Raw genomic sequence first — 21,227 nt, forward strand, 5'->3', positions numbered from 1 at the left:
AATAAGAAGTCCGTGGCTCTCTCTCATCGCCTGTGTTCCGTGGTCTCGGGCCACTTCCCCACCGGGGACGGCAGATGCCAAGGGCGGACAAGGGAGGGAGCGAGGGCCAGGCTGGTTGGTGATCGGTTGCCGTTTATTCCATTCTCCCCACGTACCTGTTCCAGTCCCACTAAGCCCCCCATCCCAGTCTCGTCCCTGCCCCCCATCCCCGTCTCCTGTCCTCTTGGTAGTCTCCTCACACTTTGACTCGCTGTCCTGTCTCTCTAGTCTCTCACACCCTCCAAACCTTGGCCATTAAAACAGTTATCTTAGTTTTACTTCTTAATAATATGAGTCATTTGGTATGGGCACAATAAGAGATGCATTAAGTTCATAGGATGGTTCTCTTGGGGGCATCTGAGAGCCTTAGATCTCAGACTGCTGTGCTCAGGCCAGAATAAACTTTCCTAACCCTACAGGGTCCTAATTTAGTTGTTACTTTTTGGATCATGACAGAATCCATCCATGACCATGCTATTAACTTATAGTTAAGTATTATGGCACTTTGGCCAGGCCCATTTTGATGCTAGGGTAGCTCACAGCTTGCCCTGGGTCCATCCAGTCCCTCGTTGGGTCCCTGCTTTTGGGGTGCTAGGAAGTAAGGGAAACCAAGGCTTAAGTCAAAAGAACAGATACTCAGGAGTGAATATTATTCAGAGTCAATTAACTCCCAAGTTACAAGAGCATAGCATTAACTGTCTTCCTGTGTCTATACAAAAACAACAATGCTCTGAATTAACTATGCAAAGGACTTAAGGAGAAGAGAAAAGCAATATTTACAAGCTAACAGAGTCTGATTAGGAGACAAAGGTGATTGACTGGTTGGGGAAGCAGAGCACAAAGAAAGAGGTAACAGATAAACACAGAGGAGTGGGAGTGTCTCAGGAGCACTGTGATAGGAGTAACTCAGTAAACCTAAGCTCTCTGTGGCAAGGCAGAAAGGACAAGCCAATGCTATCCTACACTCAGGAAATCCTCCTGGGGATGCTCAGGATCATAGGGGATTCTGAGAATCAAACCCGGGTCAGCTGCATGCTAGGCGGAGGCTGGTTTGTTTTCATGAGCAAGCTGTTTTTATGACTTTTTTTCTAAGTGGTGCTGAGGAGGTCAGGACTTGGGGCCCTCCGAGGCTTTCTCAGCACAGGTGGGTCGGCTAACAGCATTAGCGGGGGCTGTTGTTCGACTCTGCAGTGCCATCATGTACGCAGGCTTCCTGGCTGTGCTCACCAGGGCACAGCACCCTGTTTGGAGCACCCTGAGGTGCTGGGCCTTGGGTCGGATTCCACCACAGGGCAGCAAGAACCTTAACTTTGTGCTGTCTGGATTACAAGCTTTTGTTTTAAAGTGATTGGTTCTTTAAGTGCTTCTGTAATTGTGCACTCATGGGAAATCCAGAGGGTTTATTGTTATTGTTGGATAAACTGAGTTTCCAGTAGGGGTGTATTTAGCTATCTCAAAATTTGCTTCTCTAACCTTCTGTGCGCTGATTTTTTGTTTGGTTTGGTTTTTGTTTTTAATTTTTTAAAATTTTATTTTATTATATTGAATCACTGTGGAAAAAATACAAAGCTTTCAAATTTAAGTCTCAGTCATATAATGATTGAACCCCCATCCCTTCATCAGTGCACATGTCCCACCACCAAGAACCCCAATATACCCCCTCCCTCCCAGCCCCCACCTAAGTAGCTAATGATCTTCACTTTATTCTCTCTATACTTTGAATACATTCAATATTTCAATAGAGAACTCACTATTATTGTTTGGAATTTCCCCCCAACAATCAAGCCTGCTGAAAAGGCATCATTTAATAATTTATTTTCATTGCTGAGAATGAAGACTCTGAGCTCGCGGCCATGCAGTTTGGGATTTCTGATATATATATATATATATATATATATATATATTGCTTTTTGGGTCACACCCGGCGATGGATGCACAGGGGTCACTCCTGGCTCATGCACTCAGGAATCACCCCTGGCGGTGCTCAGGGGACCATATGGGATGCTCGGATTCGAACCCGGGTCGGCCGCGTGCAAGGCAAACGCCCTCCCCGCTGTGCTATTGCTCCAGCCCCGGGATTTCTGATATTTTAGCTCAGCTCACAGTCTAGATGCATTTCTGTAAGAAGCCGTTCTGGGTGCTAAAATGGGTTAGAAGACCTCTCGGATCATAGTCTTTAGGAGCAGAGGGTCCCTTTCATGCTCAGTAGATCTGGATCTTATCTGAGCCGAGGGCGTGCCAGTAACGCCCAGAAGCACTTCTTTTTTAAAGGACCCAGATATAGGTAATTAAAAGGAAGTTCAGTATTGAAAAAGCTATCTCCAAAATATTGTGATACACTTATCTATCAATAGTTTAAGAAATGTATCTGTTTACATTGATACCTTAGGTTAATATATTTGATATTAAATGGAGCCTTGGTATTCCCATTAAGAGACAAGAAGAAACGCAGCAATAATTTAAAAAATAAAACACAACTTGCTCTATAATAATTTTTTTTGTGTAACTCAGGATTCAGAACCACTGCTATATATACAGCTGAAACTGAAATTAAAAATAATTAGCTCTTCTTAAAAATATTGTTTTATGATTCATAATAAATATTACTTTAATTAATAACATCAAGTTTTGATAATATATAAAATGAATTATGGTTTTTTTTGTTTTTTTTTTTTTTTTTTTGCTTTTTGGGTCACACCTGGCGATGCACAGGGGTTACTCCTGGCTCTGCACTCAGGAATTACCCCTGGCGGTGCTCAGGGGACCATATGGGATGCTGGGATTTGAACCCCGGTCGGCCGCGTGCAAGGCAAACGCCCTACCCGCTGTGCTATCTCTCCAGCCCCGAATTATGGTTTTCTTTTACCTTCAAACTGAAAGAGCTCAAGTCCTCAAACTTAAATTTTAAGTTAATGCCCATGTGTGACATGTAGTAGGATTGGCCACCAGTTGAAGATACTTTTTCACATCTGAAAGAATAAATTGTTGAACAATAGTAAATATTCCCTAAAAACAAAGCTGACTTACCGGTCAAGGCCCAGCCTGTGGTCGGAACCCAAACTGTGCGCATAATAAGGTTCCACGGCCCTTGGTACCAAAACAAATGCAAACAAGACTATTTTCTAGGTCCCTGCAGGTGGCTGTCTTACATAGAAGCAGCTCAAAATCTCTCTTGACCTTTTCCGTATTTGAGGAATCTTGCAGGAAGATTCTAACAAGTGTGTCAGAGAGCCCGTGATAGAGTGAGGACACCATGGCAGAGGTCCAGAAGCAGGGCTGGACAGGGAAGGTTCTGGCCCTGGTTGGAATCCTTGGCACCACATGTGGACTGCTAAGCACCACTAGGGATCAGGCTTGAGCAAAGACCAGGCTACTGAGCACTGGCAGATGTGTCCCCCAAACAAGAAACTGTCACTGTCACTGTCATCCCGTTGTTCATCAGTGTGCTCGAGCGGACACCAGTAATGTCTCCATTCTCCATTGTGAGACTTGTTGTTACTATTTTTGGCATATCGAATGTGCCACGGGGAGCTTGCCAGGCTCTGCTGTGTGGGTGGGATACTCTCGGTAGCTTGCCGGGCTCTCCGAGAGGGATGGAGGAATCGAACCTGGGTTGACTGTGCAAGGCAAAAGCCCTACCCGCTGTGCTATCACTCCAGCCCGAAACAAGAAACAAACAACAAAAAAGATACAAGAATAATTTTATTCAGATGACTCACTTCAGCCCTTCTCATGCTTATTCTCTTCCACTGGAAATTGCTTTCTTTGCTTGTGGTGTCACCGAATCCTATTTACTGCTGTACTTTATCATGTTTATAGTTTGGACATGCAGACTTAGAAATATGCATAAACAAAATTCACCTCAAAGCTGTCTTTTTCCTGGTCTAGGTGTATAACTTTTATGTATATTGTTCGTACCTATGACTTTTTGTAAACACACTTCCCTACTAGTTATGAGAAAACGTATATTTATATTTTATGGAAAGGTGTACATTTAATAAAGCATACAGAAATTTATGTAAATTTGAAAATTTTGCAAAAAGAATACAATTTCTGTTATCCTTGATATTAAATCCAAATGAAGAAATGAAAGGAAATCTAGATTAAATTGGATTAATTTTACAGAATTTTACATTCATATATAACAATTATAAATATATATACACATATAAATAGATATATAGTGCCTTACTCATTGCTAGTTCCAAACACCTTGGTTTCTAGCTTCTTAGTACTACTTTAATTGATTTAATTTTAACAATACATGATCTCATTTGGAGCAAAATTTTGCATAGTAAACTGTATCCTGTACATTCACAAGAGGGACCACAGCGCTCTACCTCTCCTGCTGCTCGAGTTAGGTAGCCTTGGGCCAGTCCCCCCCCAGGGAGGTAGGTGGGCGAAGGGAGCACGAAGGAGGGAAACGAGGGCCAGGCTGGTTGGTGTCAGTTGCAGTTGATTCCATTCTCCTCTAATTCTCCTCCTGCTTCTCCCCGCCCTGGATCCGCCTTCATTCTCCTCCTGCCTCTGGATCCCCCGGCCCCCTCTTACAGTCTAGTTAAAACCCAAAGCATGAGGGGGTGTGGGTGTGGTCACAATCAATAGGGGTAAAATCCTTCCCACAGGGAAGCTGCTTCTAGGACAGATTCTCATTCAGCAGGAGACCCACCCAAGGGCGGAATCCCATGGGTGTGTTTCTCCTCTCCTTTTCCAACTAACATATAAGCATTCATAATATTAATCGTTTTGTATGGACAGAGTAAGAGATGCATTAAGTTTATAGAATTGCTCTCCTGGGGCCATCTCGATCTCAGACTACAGTGCCTAGGCCAGGTTAGTCTTTCCTGTCCCTGGCAGGGTCCTAGTCTCGTCATTACTTTTGGATCATGACAGAATCTGTCCATGACCATGCTCTTAACTTATAGTTTAGTACTGTGGCTCTTTGGCCTGGCCTATTTTGATGCCAGGGTAGCTCACCGCTTGCCCTGGGTCCAATCAGTCCCTTGTCAGGACCCTGCTTTTGGGGTGCTAGGAACTAAGGGCAACTGAGGCTTAAGTCGAGGAAGCAGATGCCCCGGAGTTCGTATTGTTCAGAGAAAATTTACTCCCACGTTACAAAAGCATAATTTTAACTGTCTTCCTTTGTCCATATAGAAAGAACATTGCTTTTAAGTAAACTATTCAAAAGACATAAGGAGAGGAGAAAGGAAATATTAACTTACAATACAAGTTCAGTGTCCTAGAAGGAGCTGACCTTACAAATGAACAGAACCTGATTAGGGGAAAAAGCTGATTCACTGGTTGGGGAAGAGAGCATAGAGAAGTTACGGATAAGCACAGAGGAATGCGAGTGACTAGAGTGACTCGGGAGCACTGTGATGAGAGTAACCCGATAAACCTAAGCTCCTTGTGGCAAGGGAGAAAGGACAACCAATGTTATCGTACAATATTAGGAAACTTTTATACATAAGAAAAACCTAAGGTTTAGAAATTATCTAGTAGAGATTGGATATAAAATCTGTGATTCCCAGCTGCAAACCTACTTAACATGAATAGAAATGCTATTATGAAGAGGACGAGCTTTGACTTACTGCTCACCCCTCACCCCTGCTTAGACTTTTTTTAAGTTGTTTCCTACAGATTGAAAACTACGCACTTTAGTTGAGTCTGAATTTTCTACCATTCTTTCTCTTTTTGATTGGTATTTTGTGTAAATCTACAAAAATCAGTAGATGCAACTAATTCATTTATTGAAGAATCAATAAGAGTTAACAGTATCTGGTACTGTTTTGAAGAAATTATAATTTGATGAAAATTTTAGTCTTTAAATCTCTGAGATAAAAAAATAGATCCATATAGTTAAAAGTAAAAATGCTTCTTATCTTTAATCTATAAGTGAAAGTAGAATCATAGTATTATAGTTTGAGACTTTCATCAGTTTAGCATTGTGTGATGTTTTCTGCTGATTTGCGGGGTCATTGCCACCGAGACAAAACTGTAAACAGATTATAATAGGTAGAGGTGACATGGTATAAGCAATGAGATTGAGCAGAGTATGACAATACAATGAGAAAACATGTAGGAAATAAAAAGTTCAGATAGTTTGTTGATTTTAAGTTGCAGTAACATCGATTTACTGGACTGCATATTTTAGGGGTACCGTTTCTCACCTCTACTAAAGGTATGTTCTCACACCAGACCCGTCACAGTCCATGGTACCTGCTCCACTTTATCAAATGGTTTTGTTTTTTGTTTGTTTGTTTTTGTTTCAATTTGGTGGAACCTCTGCAAGTATCACCTGGCGCTGTGGGCTGTGCCTGGGAATACTAAATTTAGCAGTTGCAGCCTGATGATTCAGTGTCTGAGCTGGCGGTCACAGGAGCTGGGGGCCAGTGGCTACAGACAGCTGGTGCTAATGAGTCGAGATCAAGCATAGGAACCTCCTGCATACTAGTTATGAGCCTGACCCGTTTGTGCTCTATCTCCAGCTCCCTGACAGATAGTTTGAAAGATATGAAACCATGAAAGAAAAATTAAAGTGTAAAAGCTATTTGAGACATTACAGGTAAAATTATGCAGAGAAATAACAAATATGATGCTCCATATATCTTAAGAGAGGGTTGTTTTTATGAACTAGCTGTTTAAGAAAAAGATCCTGGGGAAGGGATCTCTTACTAAGAATTTCTTTTTGTAACAGAGTGGGAGACTAATACCCAAGAGCAGTAGAGATAAGGACCAGGAGGTCTGCCCCACAGCTTGGAAACTGGCCTCACATGCTGGGGAAAAGGCAGCTCCGATAGAGAAGGGAACACCAAGTAGAGGATGTTGGGAGGACCAACTCTGGTTGGAAGTTGCGTGCCGAAAGTAGACTATAGACCAAACATGAAGGCCACTCAATACCTCTATTGCAAACTACAACACCCAACGCGAGAGAGAACAAAAGGGAATGCCCTGCCGCAGAGGCAGGGTGGGGTGGTGAGGGATGGGGTGGGGGTGGTGGGAGGGATACTGGGATCATTGGTGGAGGAGAATGGGCACTGGTGGATGGGTAAATGACCACTGTGTGAGTGAAATGCAAACACAAAAGTTCCTAAGTTTGTAACTGTACATCACAGTGATTCTCTAATAAAAAATTTTAAAAATTTTTCTTTTTGTTTCTTTAACTTGACAAGTTCAGTCTTCATCAGGAAAATTTAGATTGTGAGAAACTTGTCAAGTAAATATTACGTAGTCTAGTGTTTTACATATGGCTGTATATTACCCTATATATTGACTATGGGTAATTTTCTGGTCTTTCTACTTTTTATTTTAATTTTATTTTATTTTAATTTTAGTGGGTCACTTATTCATTTTAACTCCTTTTAATAACATGATTGCATTTTGAGAGCGTCATAGTATCGTGACTTTGTGGCCCTTGTTTTACAAACTATAATTGACTATACATTGTAGTTACTATGATGGATAATTGTGTTTTAATTCTGGGGTGATATTCAAAATCATCATTATGGGCACCAACCAATTCAAACAGACTCCAACCATTGTGCTGTACCATATATGCTGGTCTGTTTTGGCTTGTTCCACATTTTCACTAAGTCACATATTCAGTGTAATTTTATTAAAAATAGATATAATTATGATTTAGAAATTCCATCTTTATGCTTTTCTCAAGTATGAGTTTTCTTGGGTGAGGGCCTCTTATTCTACAGTACATGAGCTATATTATAGTCTTTTTTACTTCTACACATAGACATAAATATTAATTCAATAGAGTGAAACTAAATAGCTTATGCATTAGGCAATTTCGAAATTACTTGAATGATGTGTAATCATGAAATTTCCACTAAGTATGGGTTGTAGTATTCACTTCAGAAACTTAGATGATCTTTCTATAAGCTATTCACAAAGGGTAAAGATCCTAAAAAATTACGTGTGACTTTAAAATGTTTTAATATAATTTTTATAACATATCGCTGTGTACAATGTTCCTTTTTTCTTTTCCTTCAAAAGATGATGAAATCTATGAAATTTTTGTAATGAATTTTATTTTTTTAGAGTGGACGTACTTCCATACTTATCGGGAAAAATTGAATGAACGTGTTGTTACTGTGTTTTTCAGACATTTAAATTAAAACATGAGAATATCATGCCAGCCAGGGGTGGGGAGTGGGGGCGGTGCTGGGAAGACAGTGTAGGTATCAAGGTGCTTGCACTGCATGATGCTAGCCTGATTGGATCCCTGGACTACACATAGCCCCGTGAGCACATCAGAGTGTGTCTCTGAGCACAGAACGGGACCAAGCTCTGAGCAGCGCTTGTTGTGGCCCAACTTCAGTCCCACCCGAAAGAATACCCATCTGATTTTTTAAAATTGCTAACTACACATAGGACTGGAGCGATAGCACAGTGGGTAGGGCATTTGTCTCCCATGCGGCTGACCCAGTTTAGATTTCTCCGCCCCTCTCGGAGAGCCCGGCAAGCTACTGAGAGGATCCACCCTCACGACAGAGCCTGGCAAGCTCCCCGTGCATATTGGATATGCCAAAGACAGTAACAACAAGTCACAGTGCCACTCATAGGCACATTTCATTGGGTATTGCCCATTGCTATTGATAATATTCATATAGGTTCTCGATATTTTCTCACTGTTTTCTTCTGTATCATAAAATTTAGACTCTAAGAATATTTCCTTGTTTCAGATATTTAGAGGGCTGAAATTAGAATATTATGTCCTAGAAAACATGTGTAAGGTCAAAAGCAATGAAAAACAGAATTGAGTTAATCATAAGGAACTTTTTGGCATACATACATATACATATATGCATATATATAAAGGTTGCCATTTATTTTTTTATTAGGGAAGCTATTGATTAGAAAATTTTTTGGTGATAATCTTATTTACATTAATAATTTATTTCTTCTTGTAGGCTATGACTTTTGTGCTGAAAACCATAACTGCATGGAGAATTCTGTCTGCAGAAACCTGAACGACAGAGCTGTGTGTAGCTGTCGCGATGGTTTCCGGGCTCTTCGAGAGGACAATGCCTACTGTGAAGGTAATCTTTGTAATGATGAGTAGCTCAGCTGTAAACATTTCCAAGGATTACTGCATGCAAAATTTATTAATTTCCCAGGTTGTCTAGTTGATGGGCCCATTAAAAGCAGTGAATTTAATTTGAAGCATATTAATCAGCTGAAAATAATTATCTCTCAAATTAAAGGTTTTCAGCTATCTGCAATATGTCAGACTAATAAGTTTATATGGCTGGTTTCCTGAATTAGAACAATGCTTCTACTGTGAAATTGCCTTTTTTTCCTGAATTAGATATGCAGATAGTTCACATATTGACATAATTACTGTAACTTGCAGTTAGAAATACGGTTAGATTTTTTCCAGACAATGTTGTGTAACAAAGATAATCAATTAACAGGAAGATAAAGTGCCCACCACTATTTTTGTTTGCTGCTGTAAGTGATCTCAGAGGTTGGTTGTGTTCATGCTTTGTAATATTTGCTAAATTGCTCCAGGGGAGTGAAAAGTGTCTTAGTTATTTTTTAAACTGTTCACTAATATGCAGATCGGTTCTTATTTTGTGAAATAATAGTTACAGTGAGTAGGTTTTTGGTCTTCACAGGTACTGTGATTTTGACTATTTCTAAAGACTTGTGAATATATAAGTAGTGTTTGTCATTTTTTTAAAAGCCAGTTTCATTGTGGTTCTAGGATTTACAAATCTGTTAATCACACACTTTTCATGTGTATATCATTCCAATCACCAAGGCATCTGCTTCCTTTCACCGGTATCCTAATGACACTCCTGGTGCACCTTCCCCAGTGTAAGCTCAAAAATGTGAAGACAAATCTTCTCACTTAGCTAGAGAAATAGCATAGGGGGTAGGGCTTTTGCCTTGCATGCGGCCAACCCAGGTTTGATTCGTCTGTCCCTCTAGGAGAGCCTGGCAAGCTACTGAGAGTATCCTGCCCGCACGGCAGAGCCTGGCAAGCTCCCCATGGCGTATTCGATATGCCAAAAACAGTAACAACAAGTCTCACAATGGAGACGTTACTGGTGCCCACTTGAGCAAAATTGATGAACAACGGGTGGACAGTGCGAATAGTGGAACAGTGCACAAAGATTCTAATTGAGATCAAAATCTGTTTGTTTCTCATGCACATAATTCCAACATCAAACCCCTCAACCAGTGTACCTCATCCCTCTCCAAGGACCCCTCCACCCTTCCCTCTCACTCCTCTCCCCTACTCAATGATGTGGGTCAGTTCTTCGATTAAGTTGTTTTTGGACCTTTGTTGCTACTTTTCTGTGTATTTTTAAGTAAAAAATATCAGAGATCATTTTGTTTCTCCCCCTTTTCTTCTGCCTGACTTCACTCAGAATGATATCCGCTAGTTGTGGCTGCAAATAGCACACTTTTTGTTTTTCTCAGAGCTGCAAAATATTCCATTGTGTATCTACACTGCAACCTCTTATCTAGGGTGGAAGGGGACCACCCTGGTGGTGCTTAGGACTTACTCAGGGCCCTTCACTCAGGAATGACCCTGATGGACTCAGGGACCCATACGTGGCGTGCCAGGGACCAAACCTGAGTGCGTTGCACGAGAGGCGAGTGTACTGCCCACTGTACGATCACTTGGTCCCACGCCACAACTTCTTGATTCTTCTGTTGGGCACATGGGCTCTTCCCATACTCTGGCCATTGTTCTAAGTGTGGCGATGTGCACATATACTTTTGAATTAATGCTTTTGTGTTTTGGGGATATGTCCCAATAAGTGGTTTTGCTGGATTGAGTGGTATTTCTGTTCTCCTTTTGGACAGCTCTCCAGGTTGCTTCCCACAAAGGCTGAAGCAGATGTCATTCTCACCAGCAGTGGGCCAGGGTTTCTTTCTCACCACAGCCCTAGCCGCAGTGCTTGTCTCCAGACTTCTGCATCTGGGGCATTCTCACAGATGTGAGATCATATCTCATTGTTGTTTTGATTTACATTTTTCTAGTACTGTGTGACTATAAGCACCTTTCCTACGCCTCTTGGCAGTCATTGTGTCTTGTGGGGGAAGTGACTGTTCATCCCCTCGCCCCATTAATCAATCTACTTGTTTGGATTTTCCGTTGTTGGTCTTTATGAGTGTTTTAGAGACATTGGTTATCAACCCTTCATCTGATGTACTGTGTGTATATATTTTCTTCCTTCCAGTAGGGTTATTTTTAAAATCAGGATTAGATTTTTTTTGCTGTGCAAAATATTTTTTATTATGTGAGTCTTCTTTTCCTGATTTCAGGTTTTTTTGCCATTTTAAATACATTGCCACTTTTTATTTGTTACTCAGATTAAATAAGTTTTAGGCTATTATTTTTCAATCAGTAATTGCCTTTTTATCTCCCCTGTAGACACCTATGATGCAAATGCTGTTCCTCTTGATGCTGTCCCTTTGTTCGCTTCATTTATCAACTTGTATTTTTCTCTTCTTTTGTGATTTATCCTACTTTATTTATTTATTTATTTATTTATTTTTGGCTTTTGGGCCACCCCTAACAGTTGTCATGGCTTACTGTCAGCTATGTGCGAGGGGTCACTACTGGCAGACTAGAGGGGTTGTATGGGGTGTCCAGGATCAGGTCCAGGTTGGCTGCATGCGAGGTGAAAGCCTGGCCCCTTGGACTATCTCTCCAGCCCCTGTATTTTACCGTTGAGCTCATGGATTCGGTCCTTAGCTTCTGCCATTCTGCTGTCGAACTGTTACCTTGGGTAGTCTTAGTTCAATTACTCTGTTCTCGAGCACAGTGTTCTCCTGTGTGTGTGTTTCCCCCCCACCCCCCATACGTCCTTATACTTTCTCTGCCCTTGTTAAAATTCTCTTTTTTTGATCTTCTTAATTCCACACCATCAATAGAATTGTTGCTTTGCAATCTTTCTTGGGAATTTTAAAACTAAATGTTGTTTGGGGTCACTCTCGGTCTTTATCCAGGCTAATTCTCTATTTCTTGTTATTCCTTATGCTACACGAGGCCTGTGGTGAGGGTCTCTTTTTGAGCTGGTGTTAGCAGTCACTAGGGGTGGGGGTTATTTAAAATTCTCTACAGTGAATATGGCTCTGAGTTTTTGCATGCGTGGATGTCAGTAGGGCTTTCAGTCCCAAGTCACCACTGCCACTGTTGCAGTACATGGGACTAACAGCTAACATGACTCAAGGTTCCCAGTTGCAGAAACACCTGAAAGTGGCGACTCTGTTGTGTAGTCCAGTGGATTTGGGAGGTGAGAAGCTGCTGGGAGGTGTGGTTGTGAGCGACTAATAGCAATTGGAGCACAAGCAAACTTTGAGAGGTATCAAAAGAACTGAGTTTGCCAGCTCCTGGGAGCACCAGAGTGATGCATTTAAGAGGACCTGCGTATTGGCCTGTGGTCTGACATCGGACTGTTTGGCCTCATGTCTGAGCAAGCATGGGGGTACCAGGGGTTGAGAAGCATGCGTGCATCTGTGAGCCGCTTTGACCAGGTCTGCATGGTGACTACTCTTGCGGAGTGGTGATGGTCTCTCCTGTTGTCGTCTCTCTCTCTCTCTCTCTCTCTCACACACACACACACACACACACACACACACACACCAGTGTGTAGTTGGGTAATGTGTGTGGAGGTGGCAGTCACTGAATATTTTTTTAGGGCCCAGGGCCTGAGTGGACCCTTGGAAGCCGTAGCTTTCCGTGCTTACTGGCTCTAGGAGTCTCACGGGTGTTTCTGATTTACAGTTCCATTCAATTTATAGCAGAATGCAGGATTTCATCTTTACTTACAGCCAAGTAGTATTTTGCTGTTTATATTTGACAGAGTTGCTTTGATAACCTCACCTGTTGTTGGACACGGTGTTTCTAATCTTGCCTATCCAGGCTCTCATTCTAGTCCATTGGTCTGAGAGTCTGCTTTTATTTCAGCAGTACACAGGTTTGAATACAGTTAATTAAGATGTTGCTATGTTCAACGTTCACTGATTTAAAGAAGGCCCTTGATTCTGTTGAGACTGAAGTGGTCATTGAAACCCTAGCCTAGCAAACAGGGTGTTCAAACTCAATACATCAGGATCCATGAGCTGTATTACGGATTCACCACCAGGATTTCACCATTCTACAAAGAAGTGATCATCAACATAAAGAGAGGGGTTCGGGGGTTGGAGTGATAGCACAGCGGGTAGGGCATTTGCCTTGCATGCGGCCGACCCAGGTTTGATTCCCAGCATCCCATGTGGTCCCCTGAGCACCAGGAGTAATTCCTGAGTGCAAAGCCAGGAGTAACCCCTGTGCATCGCCAGGTGTGACCCCCAAAAGCAAAAAAAATTAAAAAAGAGAGGGGTTCAGCAGGGCGATACCGTTTCACCAAAACTCTTCGGTGCCACCCTTGAGAACGTCATGCGACAACTGGAATGGGAAGAAATGGGAGTGAAGATAGACGGTTGGCAACTATACCACCTCCACTTCTCTGATAACATCGTTCTCATAACACCAAACATTAGCCAAGTGGCACAAATGCTGGCCGACTTCAACCTCGAGTGTGGAAAGGTCGAACTGCAGCTGAATGTCACCAAGACAATGTTTATGAAAAACGAACTAGTCCCTGACATTCCATCTGTTCTCAATGAAACGAACATTTTTGAATGCAGCAGTTATGTGTACCTGGGTCAAGAACTCAACATGACAAACGACCTAGCACCTGAGCTGCACAGGAGGAAGAGAGTGGCATGGAACACCTTCAAGAGCGTCGAAGAAGTGGAACCTTTGGCTCTGGGCACATCTTTTTGACTCCACTGTTTTTCCTGCACTAACATTAGACCTGGGCCCTACGCAAACAGGATGAGAACGCTATTCGGGTATCCCAAAGAGGAATCAAAAGAGCTATGCTTGGAGTATCACATTTCACTCAAGTAACAGAAGGAATCCAGAGTTCTGACATCCGTCGACGATCGAGAATAGGGACACTGTCTCGATTGCCAAGGTGTTGAAAATCAGATGGGCTGGACATGTAATGCGATTTAGAGATGACCGCTGGACTAGAGCTGTTACTGACTGGATTCCATGGGACGTCAAAAGACCGCCTGGCCGCCCACCTACGAGATGGTCAGACTTCTTTGTCAAAACCCTGAATGAACAATTTGAGGCTCTTCCTATTCCTGGAGCGAGCAGATACCATTGGGCTACACTAGCATGTTACAGGGACGAATGGAGATGTTACTGGCGCCTGCTCAAGCAAATCGAAGATCAACAGGATGACAAGTGATACAAGTGATATCTCATCAACAGAAGTAAATATAAAAAAAACACTAAGAAATAAATGCTTACCAGATTTGGTGATATCTTCCCCTTTGGTCTGCTGGAATTCTGTTGGGAGATAGAAGTAGCTTCAAGTACAGTCGGGGGCTACTTTCTGTTTGTTGTTTTAAAGAAGGTTTGCATCCAAAGTGGCACTGGTGATTTTGGTTTTTGTCTGAATAGGAAATTGGAATCTGATTAAATAGATGCAATGCAATCTTGGAAGATATCAACAAGACAGGATAGAGGGAAATTACCTAGATATAGTAAAGGTCCTATAAAACAAATTCACAGGTAATATACTCTGTGATGAAAAGTCAAAGACTTTCATCTTAGATTAGACAAAAGACAAGGATGTCCAATCTCACCCATATTATTCAACATGGCTGTAGCAATTATGTGAGAAAAATAAATGAAGTAGAATTGGAAAAGAAACAAAACTAATACTATTGAAAGATAACAACACAATATAATATGAACAAGGACTTAAAGATCCACTCAAAACTCTTGGAAACAACATATACCAAACAATGCTGTAAAAGTATTACCAATGTATACCAAGTTATTCTGTAAATTGACTAGTATCACTTGTCATCCAGTTGCTCATAGATTGATGAGATATATAACATTAATATATTAGCACATTTTAAGTCATCCTTGGTTTTCTTGAATAAATACCACTTGCTCATGGTACATCATTATTTCTAATGTATTACTTAATTTGGTTTTCTAAGATTTTGTGGGGAATATTTGTAATTTTCTTTTTATATGGTTTTTCTTCTTTTGGTATCAGGGTATTATTGGTCTCACAGAAACTGATATTATTTCTGTTTTCTTAAATTTCCTGCAAGATATTGTTCTGGATAGATATTAGATCCTCTCTGTAAATCCTTCAGGAATTCAATTGTGAAACTCTCTGGACCTGGCCGTTTGATTTGGGTGAGATTTTTCCATGGGTTGTGACATGCCTGTACTCAGAATATTTGGGTTTGATTTGTGGCATCCCCTGTGGCCCTCTGAGCCCTCCAGGAGTGATCCTTGAGCACAGAGTGGGGACTAATCCCTAAGCACCTGTAGGTGTGACTCCAAAACAGCCCTGCCTCCCAAAAGTTTTCATTCTTGTCTCAAATTCCTACCAGAAATTGATCTCTTTAGGTTTTGTATTTCCTTTGCAGACAATGGAAAGTTTGTGGCCTTTAGTCTCTGCAAACCCTTTCGAGCTCTTGTCATCCATCCTTCATGTCAAACACAGATTGGTATTGGGTTGATTTTGTTTGTTTCGGGGTAGGCAGGAGTCCTTCAATCCATTATGGTTCTTCCTTCAACTCAAAATCCTGGGATTTTGGGGGGGACGTATCACAATATTTCAGTGGTATGTGTAGGTTGTGTCACAGAATTCCCAGGAGCTTTTGGCACTGTCAGTTTCTCTCTTTTGGTGAGTGACTGCATGGAATGTCTGAGAGATTTTTTCTGCCCCATCTATGGCTGGCTGAAAACTCATGTGTTGACAGTTAGCATTTTTCCCTTCTTCCCTCTCTGATGATGCTTCTGCACACAGACGTTTATATTCCAGTGGGGAAACAGAATAACTGGACAAATATTGAAATAGAGAGGATAGTTAATAGTACTAACCGATAATATAAAGAAAAGGAATCAAGCTTATGAGATAAAGATGGAAGATTCATTTAGATGCTGAGATTTTTCTAATCTCCAGGGCTGAATGGTCAGGGCAGGTAATGAGAGGTGGTGTTAGGAAATAGCGTAGAAGAATCTGGAGCATAGCATTCCAACCGAAAGCACTGGTGGTGGAAAGATCCTAAGGGAACTAATTTGTATATTTTAGAAATGAAAGAAGTATGATGTGATATATTCAGAAGAGATGCAGTTGGAGGATTAGAAAAAGGCCAAATAATGTAAGAAAGCTAATAATGGTTTTACATTTGTCTTGAACAGAAGAAGGACACACACAACACTTGTGTCCAAAATGGGTTTGACTACAGAGAGTTCAATGAACTCGAGATTTGGAGGTAAGAGCAGAGTGCAGATAGGAAGAGCGTTTGGTGGCAGAGTTATTATGTTCTAATAGAAAAGTGGTTTGGAGTTAAATATTTGGGAACATATTCATGATATGCTTTGAAAATTGAATACGTTTTTAGTGAAACAGGACTGCATCCTGAAAGTAAACTTAGCATACTAAACTCTAGATGTTTATGATGCTATAGGTTTTTTTTTTCCTTGGAAGCTTAAGAAGATAGTTTGGGGGCTAGAGCGATAGTGTAGTGATGAGAACGCTTGCCTTGCATGCGGCTGGCCAGGGTCCAGTCCCCAGTGTTCCAAGTGGTGCCCCCAGCCTGGCTGAGTGTAGAGCCAGGGGTAAGCCTGTGGTTGGGTGTGAGCTAAAACAACAACAATGGTGACAGAATAAGAGAGCTTGGTTACCCCGTGCCCGGTATACGGCACTCAGGCTGGTTGCTCGCTGGTCTTGCCCCTGGGTGTATTGTGTCCACAGTCTTGGTACTCTCCGTGTCCTGATGTTCTGCTCCCTCGGTGTCCCTGTGTCCTGGATGCTGGTGATTGCAACGCGCCTGTGCCCTACTGCCGATGTCCGGTGGCTTCCCTCTTCCTGCGGGTCCTGCTGCTCTCTGTCCCTTTAGCTTTTCTTGGTCCTCCACCTGCACACACGTGGGCGGAACTGCCGCCTCTCTGAGTCCGCCTGACACAGGTGAGGGCTCAGGGAGGGTGCAGTCTAGCTGGGTCGGAGTCTGGCCGGAGAGGAACTTACTGACATACACCTGCCAATGAAGAGTGTCTTATTTTCAGGCCTCACTCTTCCCTTATTTAATTCACTTTACCTCATGTGGGCGAGATTCCACGTGGGCAGCTGGGTTTAGCTAGGTTACCTGTGCCCTTTCCTCCCCCCCACCATTTTCCCTGTAAAAATGAAGTTTGCAGGTAGTTTATTGTAAAACACCACTGAAGTGGAGATCAAGAGGATAAATATTAGGAGTTTGAAGAATGAATAATGATGTTTTCATTTATTGAGACATGAAAACATTTAAGAAAAGAGGTCAGATATCGATTAAATTATTTATAAATTCAATCACTGCAATCAGTTGAAAAATTGGTTTAATCTTTGCAGTAAATCACTCATTTTTAATCTACCTGTGTATGTGTAGTGTAGGTTAGTAGCTGTTTTATCTTAAATGCATAATACTGAGCAATTATTTACAAATTTTATTGTTAGTTATGTTATTTAGATAAGAGAGGGGGCTGGAGCAATAGTATAGCGCGTAGGGTATTTTCCTTGCATGCAGTCAACCCGGGTTCAATTCCCAGCATCCCATATGGTCCCTCGAGCACCACCAGAAGTAATTCCTGAGTGTAAAGCCAGGTGTGACCCAAAAAGCACTGTCACTGTCATCCCGTTGCTCATCGATTTGTTCGAGCGGGCACCAGTAATGTCTCTCATTGTGAGACTTATTGTTATTGGTTTTGGCATATGGAATATGCCACGAGTAGCTTGCCAGGCTCTGCCATGCAGGCGTGATACTCTCGGTAGCTTGCCGGGCTCTCCCAGAGGGGCGGAGGAATCGAACATGGGTCGGCAGCATGACGGGCGAACACCTTGCCAGCTGTGCTATCACTCCCGCCCACCCAAAATGCAAATATATATATATATATATATATATATAAAACCTTCAAAAATTAAGGTAATTATGGAAAAACTTATTTGACAAGCTTAAGGGGTGGTTGGGAAATGGAGACAAAAGTGGAGGAAGGTGACAGAGGTGGTGGGATTGGGGTTGGAATATTGAATGCCTGTAACAAATCATCATGAACAACTTTGAAAGCAACAGTGTTTAAATAAAGTGCGAGAAAATTTGAGTTATTACAGAAGACTTGAATTTTTCATATTTGAGGAATTTCTGATTTCATGCTATTAACAGGTTTTGCAGTATTCTAATCAAATTAGGTTTCTTTCTGATTATTCTTTTTAACTTGAGGAGTATTTTGAATTCTCAATAATATCACAAAAATGTATTCCATCATACAAGTTGTATATCATCTTGTCTTCAAGAGAATTCTATACATTACATATAATTATCACATGTAAAAATCAAATAAGTGATAATTTGAAAGTATTGTCAATTTTATTTAATAAATCCATGAGATTATATTAAAGTATTGATTTTTACTCCTTGTTTGTTATGCATACTTGATGAAGGTTTGGGCTGGAGTGATAATGCAGTGGGTAGGGCGTTTGCCTTGCACATGGCCGACACGGGTTTGATTCCTCCGCCCCTCTCAGAGAGCCTGGCAAACTATCAAGAATGTCTCACTCACACGGCAGAGCCTGGCAAGCTACCCGTGGCGTATTCAATATGCCAGAAACAGTACTAACAAGTCACAATGGAGACATTACTGGTGCTCTCTCAAGCAAATCAAGGAACAATGGGATGAGAGTGCTACAGTGCTATACTCGTGAAAATTCCCCACTCGCTCAGGCTGTGTGTATCTGTCTCTATCTGAGCATTTCATTCTTCCTGCATTATCCATCTCCTCCCTCTCTCTCTTTCTCTCTCTGCTGTCTCTCTTCTCTCCTTCTCCTTCAATCCCCTCTCCTTCAATCAATCCAAATTGATGAGCAACGGGATGACAGTGATACAGTGATCCTTGATAAAGGTTTAAATAGCATGAATGTTAACATGAAAGTGGATTTTTCTTGAACTCATGGGTTCTTTTTCTTTGTTTTTGCTCATGGGTTCTTGAGAATGGTATGAAACTTTTTGGTAAAAAAAATCTCAGAAGTTTAAGAAGTTAAAGTTAACTTAAGAAGTGAAATTTTGTTACACAGTTCGAGTAGATGAGCCTGGTCCCTCGTCAACGTCCAGGCCTCTGCTTTTCCCCGTGTTCACTGCCATTCATCCTGCCCCTCCATGCCTGCTCCCGTGCGAGCCTCCTGCCCAAGGTGGGCTGGTTGTTCCGGAGCTGTTCTCTACCCAGTGTGTGCTGTCCTAGCCTGGAATCTTGTCGCTGTGTCTCTGTAGTACTGTGCCCCAGTGGTTTCCTCAGTCTCCGCCATGGGTGAGGAGACCCCTGCTGTCCTGCTGTCTCTAGAGTGTGAGCCCTCTGGGTCCTGCCTTATCTCTGGGTGTAGATGAGGACCGAGAGGATGGGTAGGGGAGTCGGGGGAGGGAGGGGGAAAGGAGAGGTTATTATCTCATGCTGTCTTCTGCCCTACCTTCCGGCATATTTTGATTGCATACCTTTTCTACCCAATCAAAATATATAGGAAGAAGAAAACCCATTCTTTACGGTGCCTTCACTGTAAAGTAATTTTTGTTACAATTGTTTTGTTTTTCTACTCCATTAAAAATGGTGAAACTATGACTGTCCCATCTTGAGTGGTTTATACTCACTTCAGATACTTAGTCCTATATCATCCTTGTTCTTTATTTTCCCCCAGAGCTGTTCGTGATGATTTGTAATATTCCAACACCAGTCCCCACCGTCACCTTCCCTTCACCACTGTCTCCACCATCTTTGTTCTTATATCAGTTTCTAACGACACTTTGGGAATAGTAGTATTAGTATAATCCTCTTTTTGTTGTTGTTGTTGGTTTGGGGTCACACATCTTAGCAGTGTTTAGTTGCTGTTCACAGCTTGTTGCTGGGGGCATGGGTGTGGGGGTGTCCCTAGCAGTGGTAAGAAAATCCTGACCCCCTCAACTGCAAGGCAAGGTTTACACTGTTTTGAGCTATCTCCCCAGCTCTTTTTGCCACCTTCACATAAATTTGCAAAGAAGTTTCCAGAATCAGAATTACACGTGAAACTGGGAGCCAGAGTAATAGCACAGCTGGTAAGATGCTTGCGGTGTGAGTGGCAGACCCAGGTTTGATTCCTGACGTCCCACATGGCACCCCCCAAGCATCGTCAAGTGATTCCTGAGTAACCTCTGAGTAGTGCCATTTATGCCCCTGTTAATAAGAAGATCACAAACTGTTGTCAGGTAACTAATCAGAAATGCAGTCTATAAAATTTTTTTAAGTTATTTTCACAGGTTATTACAACACTGAAGTCCAGATGTCATGAATATTTTTTTAAAAAATAGTGTTTGCAAGGTCAACTTTTTGATACAGAATTCTACTACGGCTTTGGGTGGTCTGTGCATTTTCCCATTTTCATTTTGCTAAGATTTTTAATATTATTCAGATAATTAAATGAATATCCTACTTATCAATAACCTAATTATTCAGATAATTTGATATGCCAAAAGCTAACAATGATGGGTCTCATTCCCCTAGCCCTAAAAGAGCCTCCAATGTGGCACCGTTGGTTAGGACGAGTAAAGAGAGGCTGCTAAAATCTCAGGGCTAGGACAAATGGAGATGTTACTGTGCCTGCTCGAGCAAATCGATGAATAACGGGATGACAGTGACTTTAAAATTATGGATATGTTTAGTCTTCATGAAACAATTTACAGTTACAGATCGTCTGAGTTGGCAAAGAGATAGTGATTCAGATAATTAGAATTATATGAATACTGGAATTCCATAAGTTAACATGAAGAGAACAGGTGCAAACAAAATTCAGAAAAGGGCAGTTAACAAATTGTGTGATAAATAGTAATAGAAGTAAGATTTATGTCAAGGTATATTTGCTTGAACAGTCTAAACAATCACAGATATAATTAAAGATATATTTAAAACAGTTACTTTAAAATTGGGCTGGAGCGATAGCACAGCAGTAGGGCGTCCGCCTTTCATGAGGCTGACCCATGTTCTATTCCTCTGCTCCTCTCGGAGAGCCCGGCAAGCTACTGTGAGTATCGCACACACACGGCAGAGCCTGGCAAGCTACCCGTGGTGTATTAGA

General features: G+C 41.7%; 1 protein-coding gene across 1 annotated transcript in view; it reads left to right on the forward strand.

Moving 5' to 3' along the window:
- NELL2 (neural EGFL like 2) overlaps positions 1-21,227 on the forward strand; it is a 408,154-nt gene that overhangs the window by 176,474 nt on the left and 210,453 nt on the right. The window contains exon 12 of the mRNA XM_055141861.1: positions 8,964-9,092. Coding sequence (XP_054997836.1) covers positions 8,964-9,092 — 129 coding nt within the window. The remainder of the gene's footprint in view (positions 1-8,963; positions 9,093-21,227) is intronic.

This window comes from Sorex araneus, chromosome 6 (assembly GCF_027595985.1).
Source record: "Sorex araneus isolate mSorAra2 chromosome 6, mSorAra2.pri, whole genome shotgun sequence".
Lineage (NCBI taxonomy): Eukaryota > Metazoa > Chordata > Mammalia > Eulipotyphla > Soricidae > Sorex > Sorex araneus.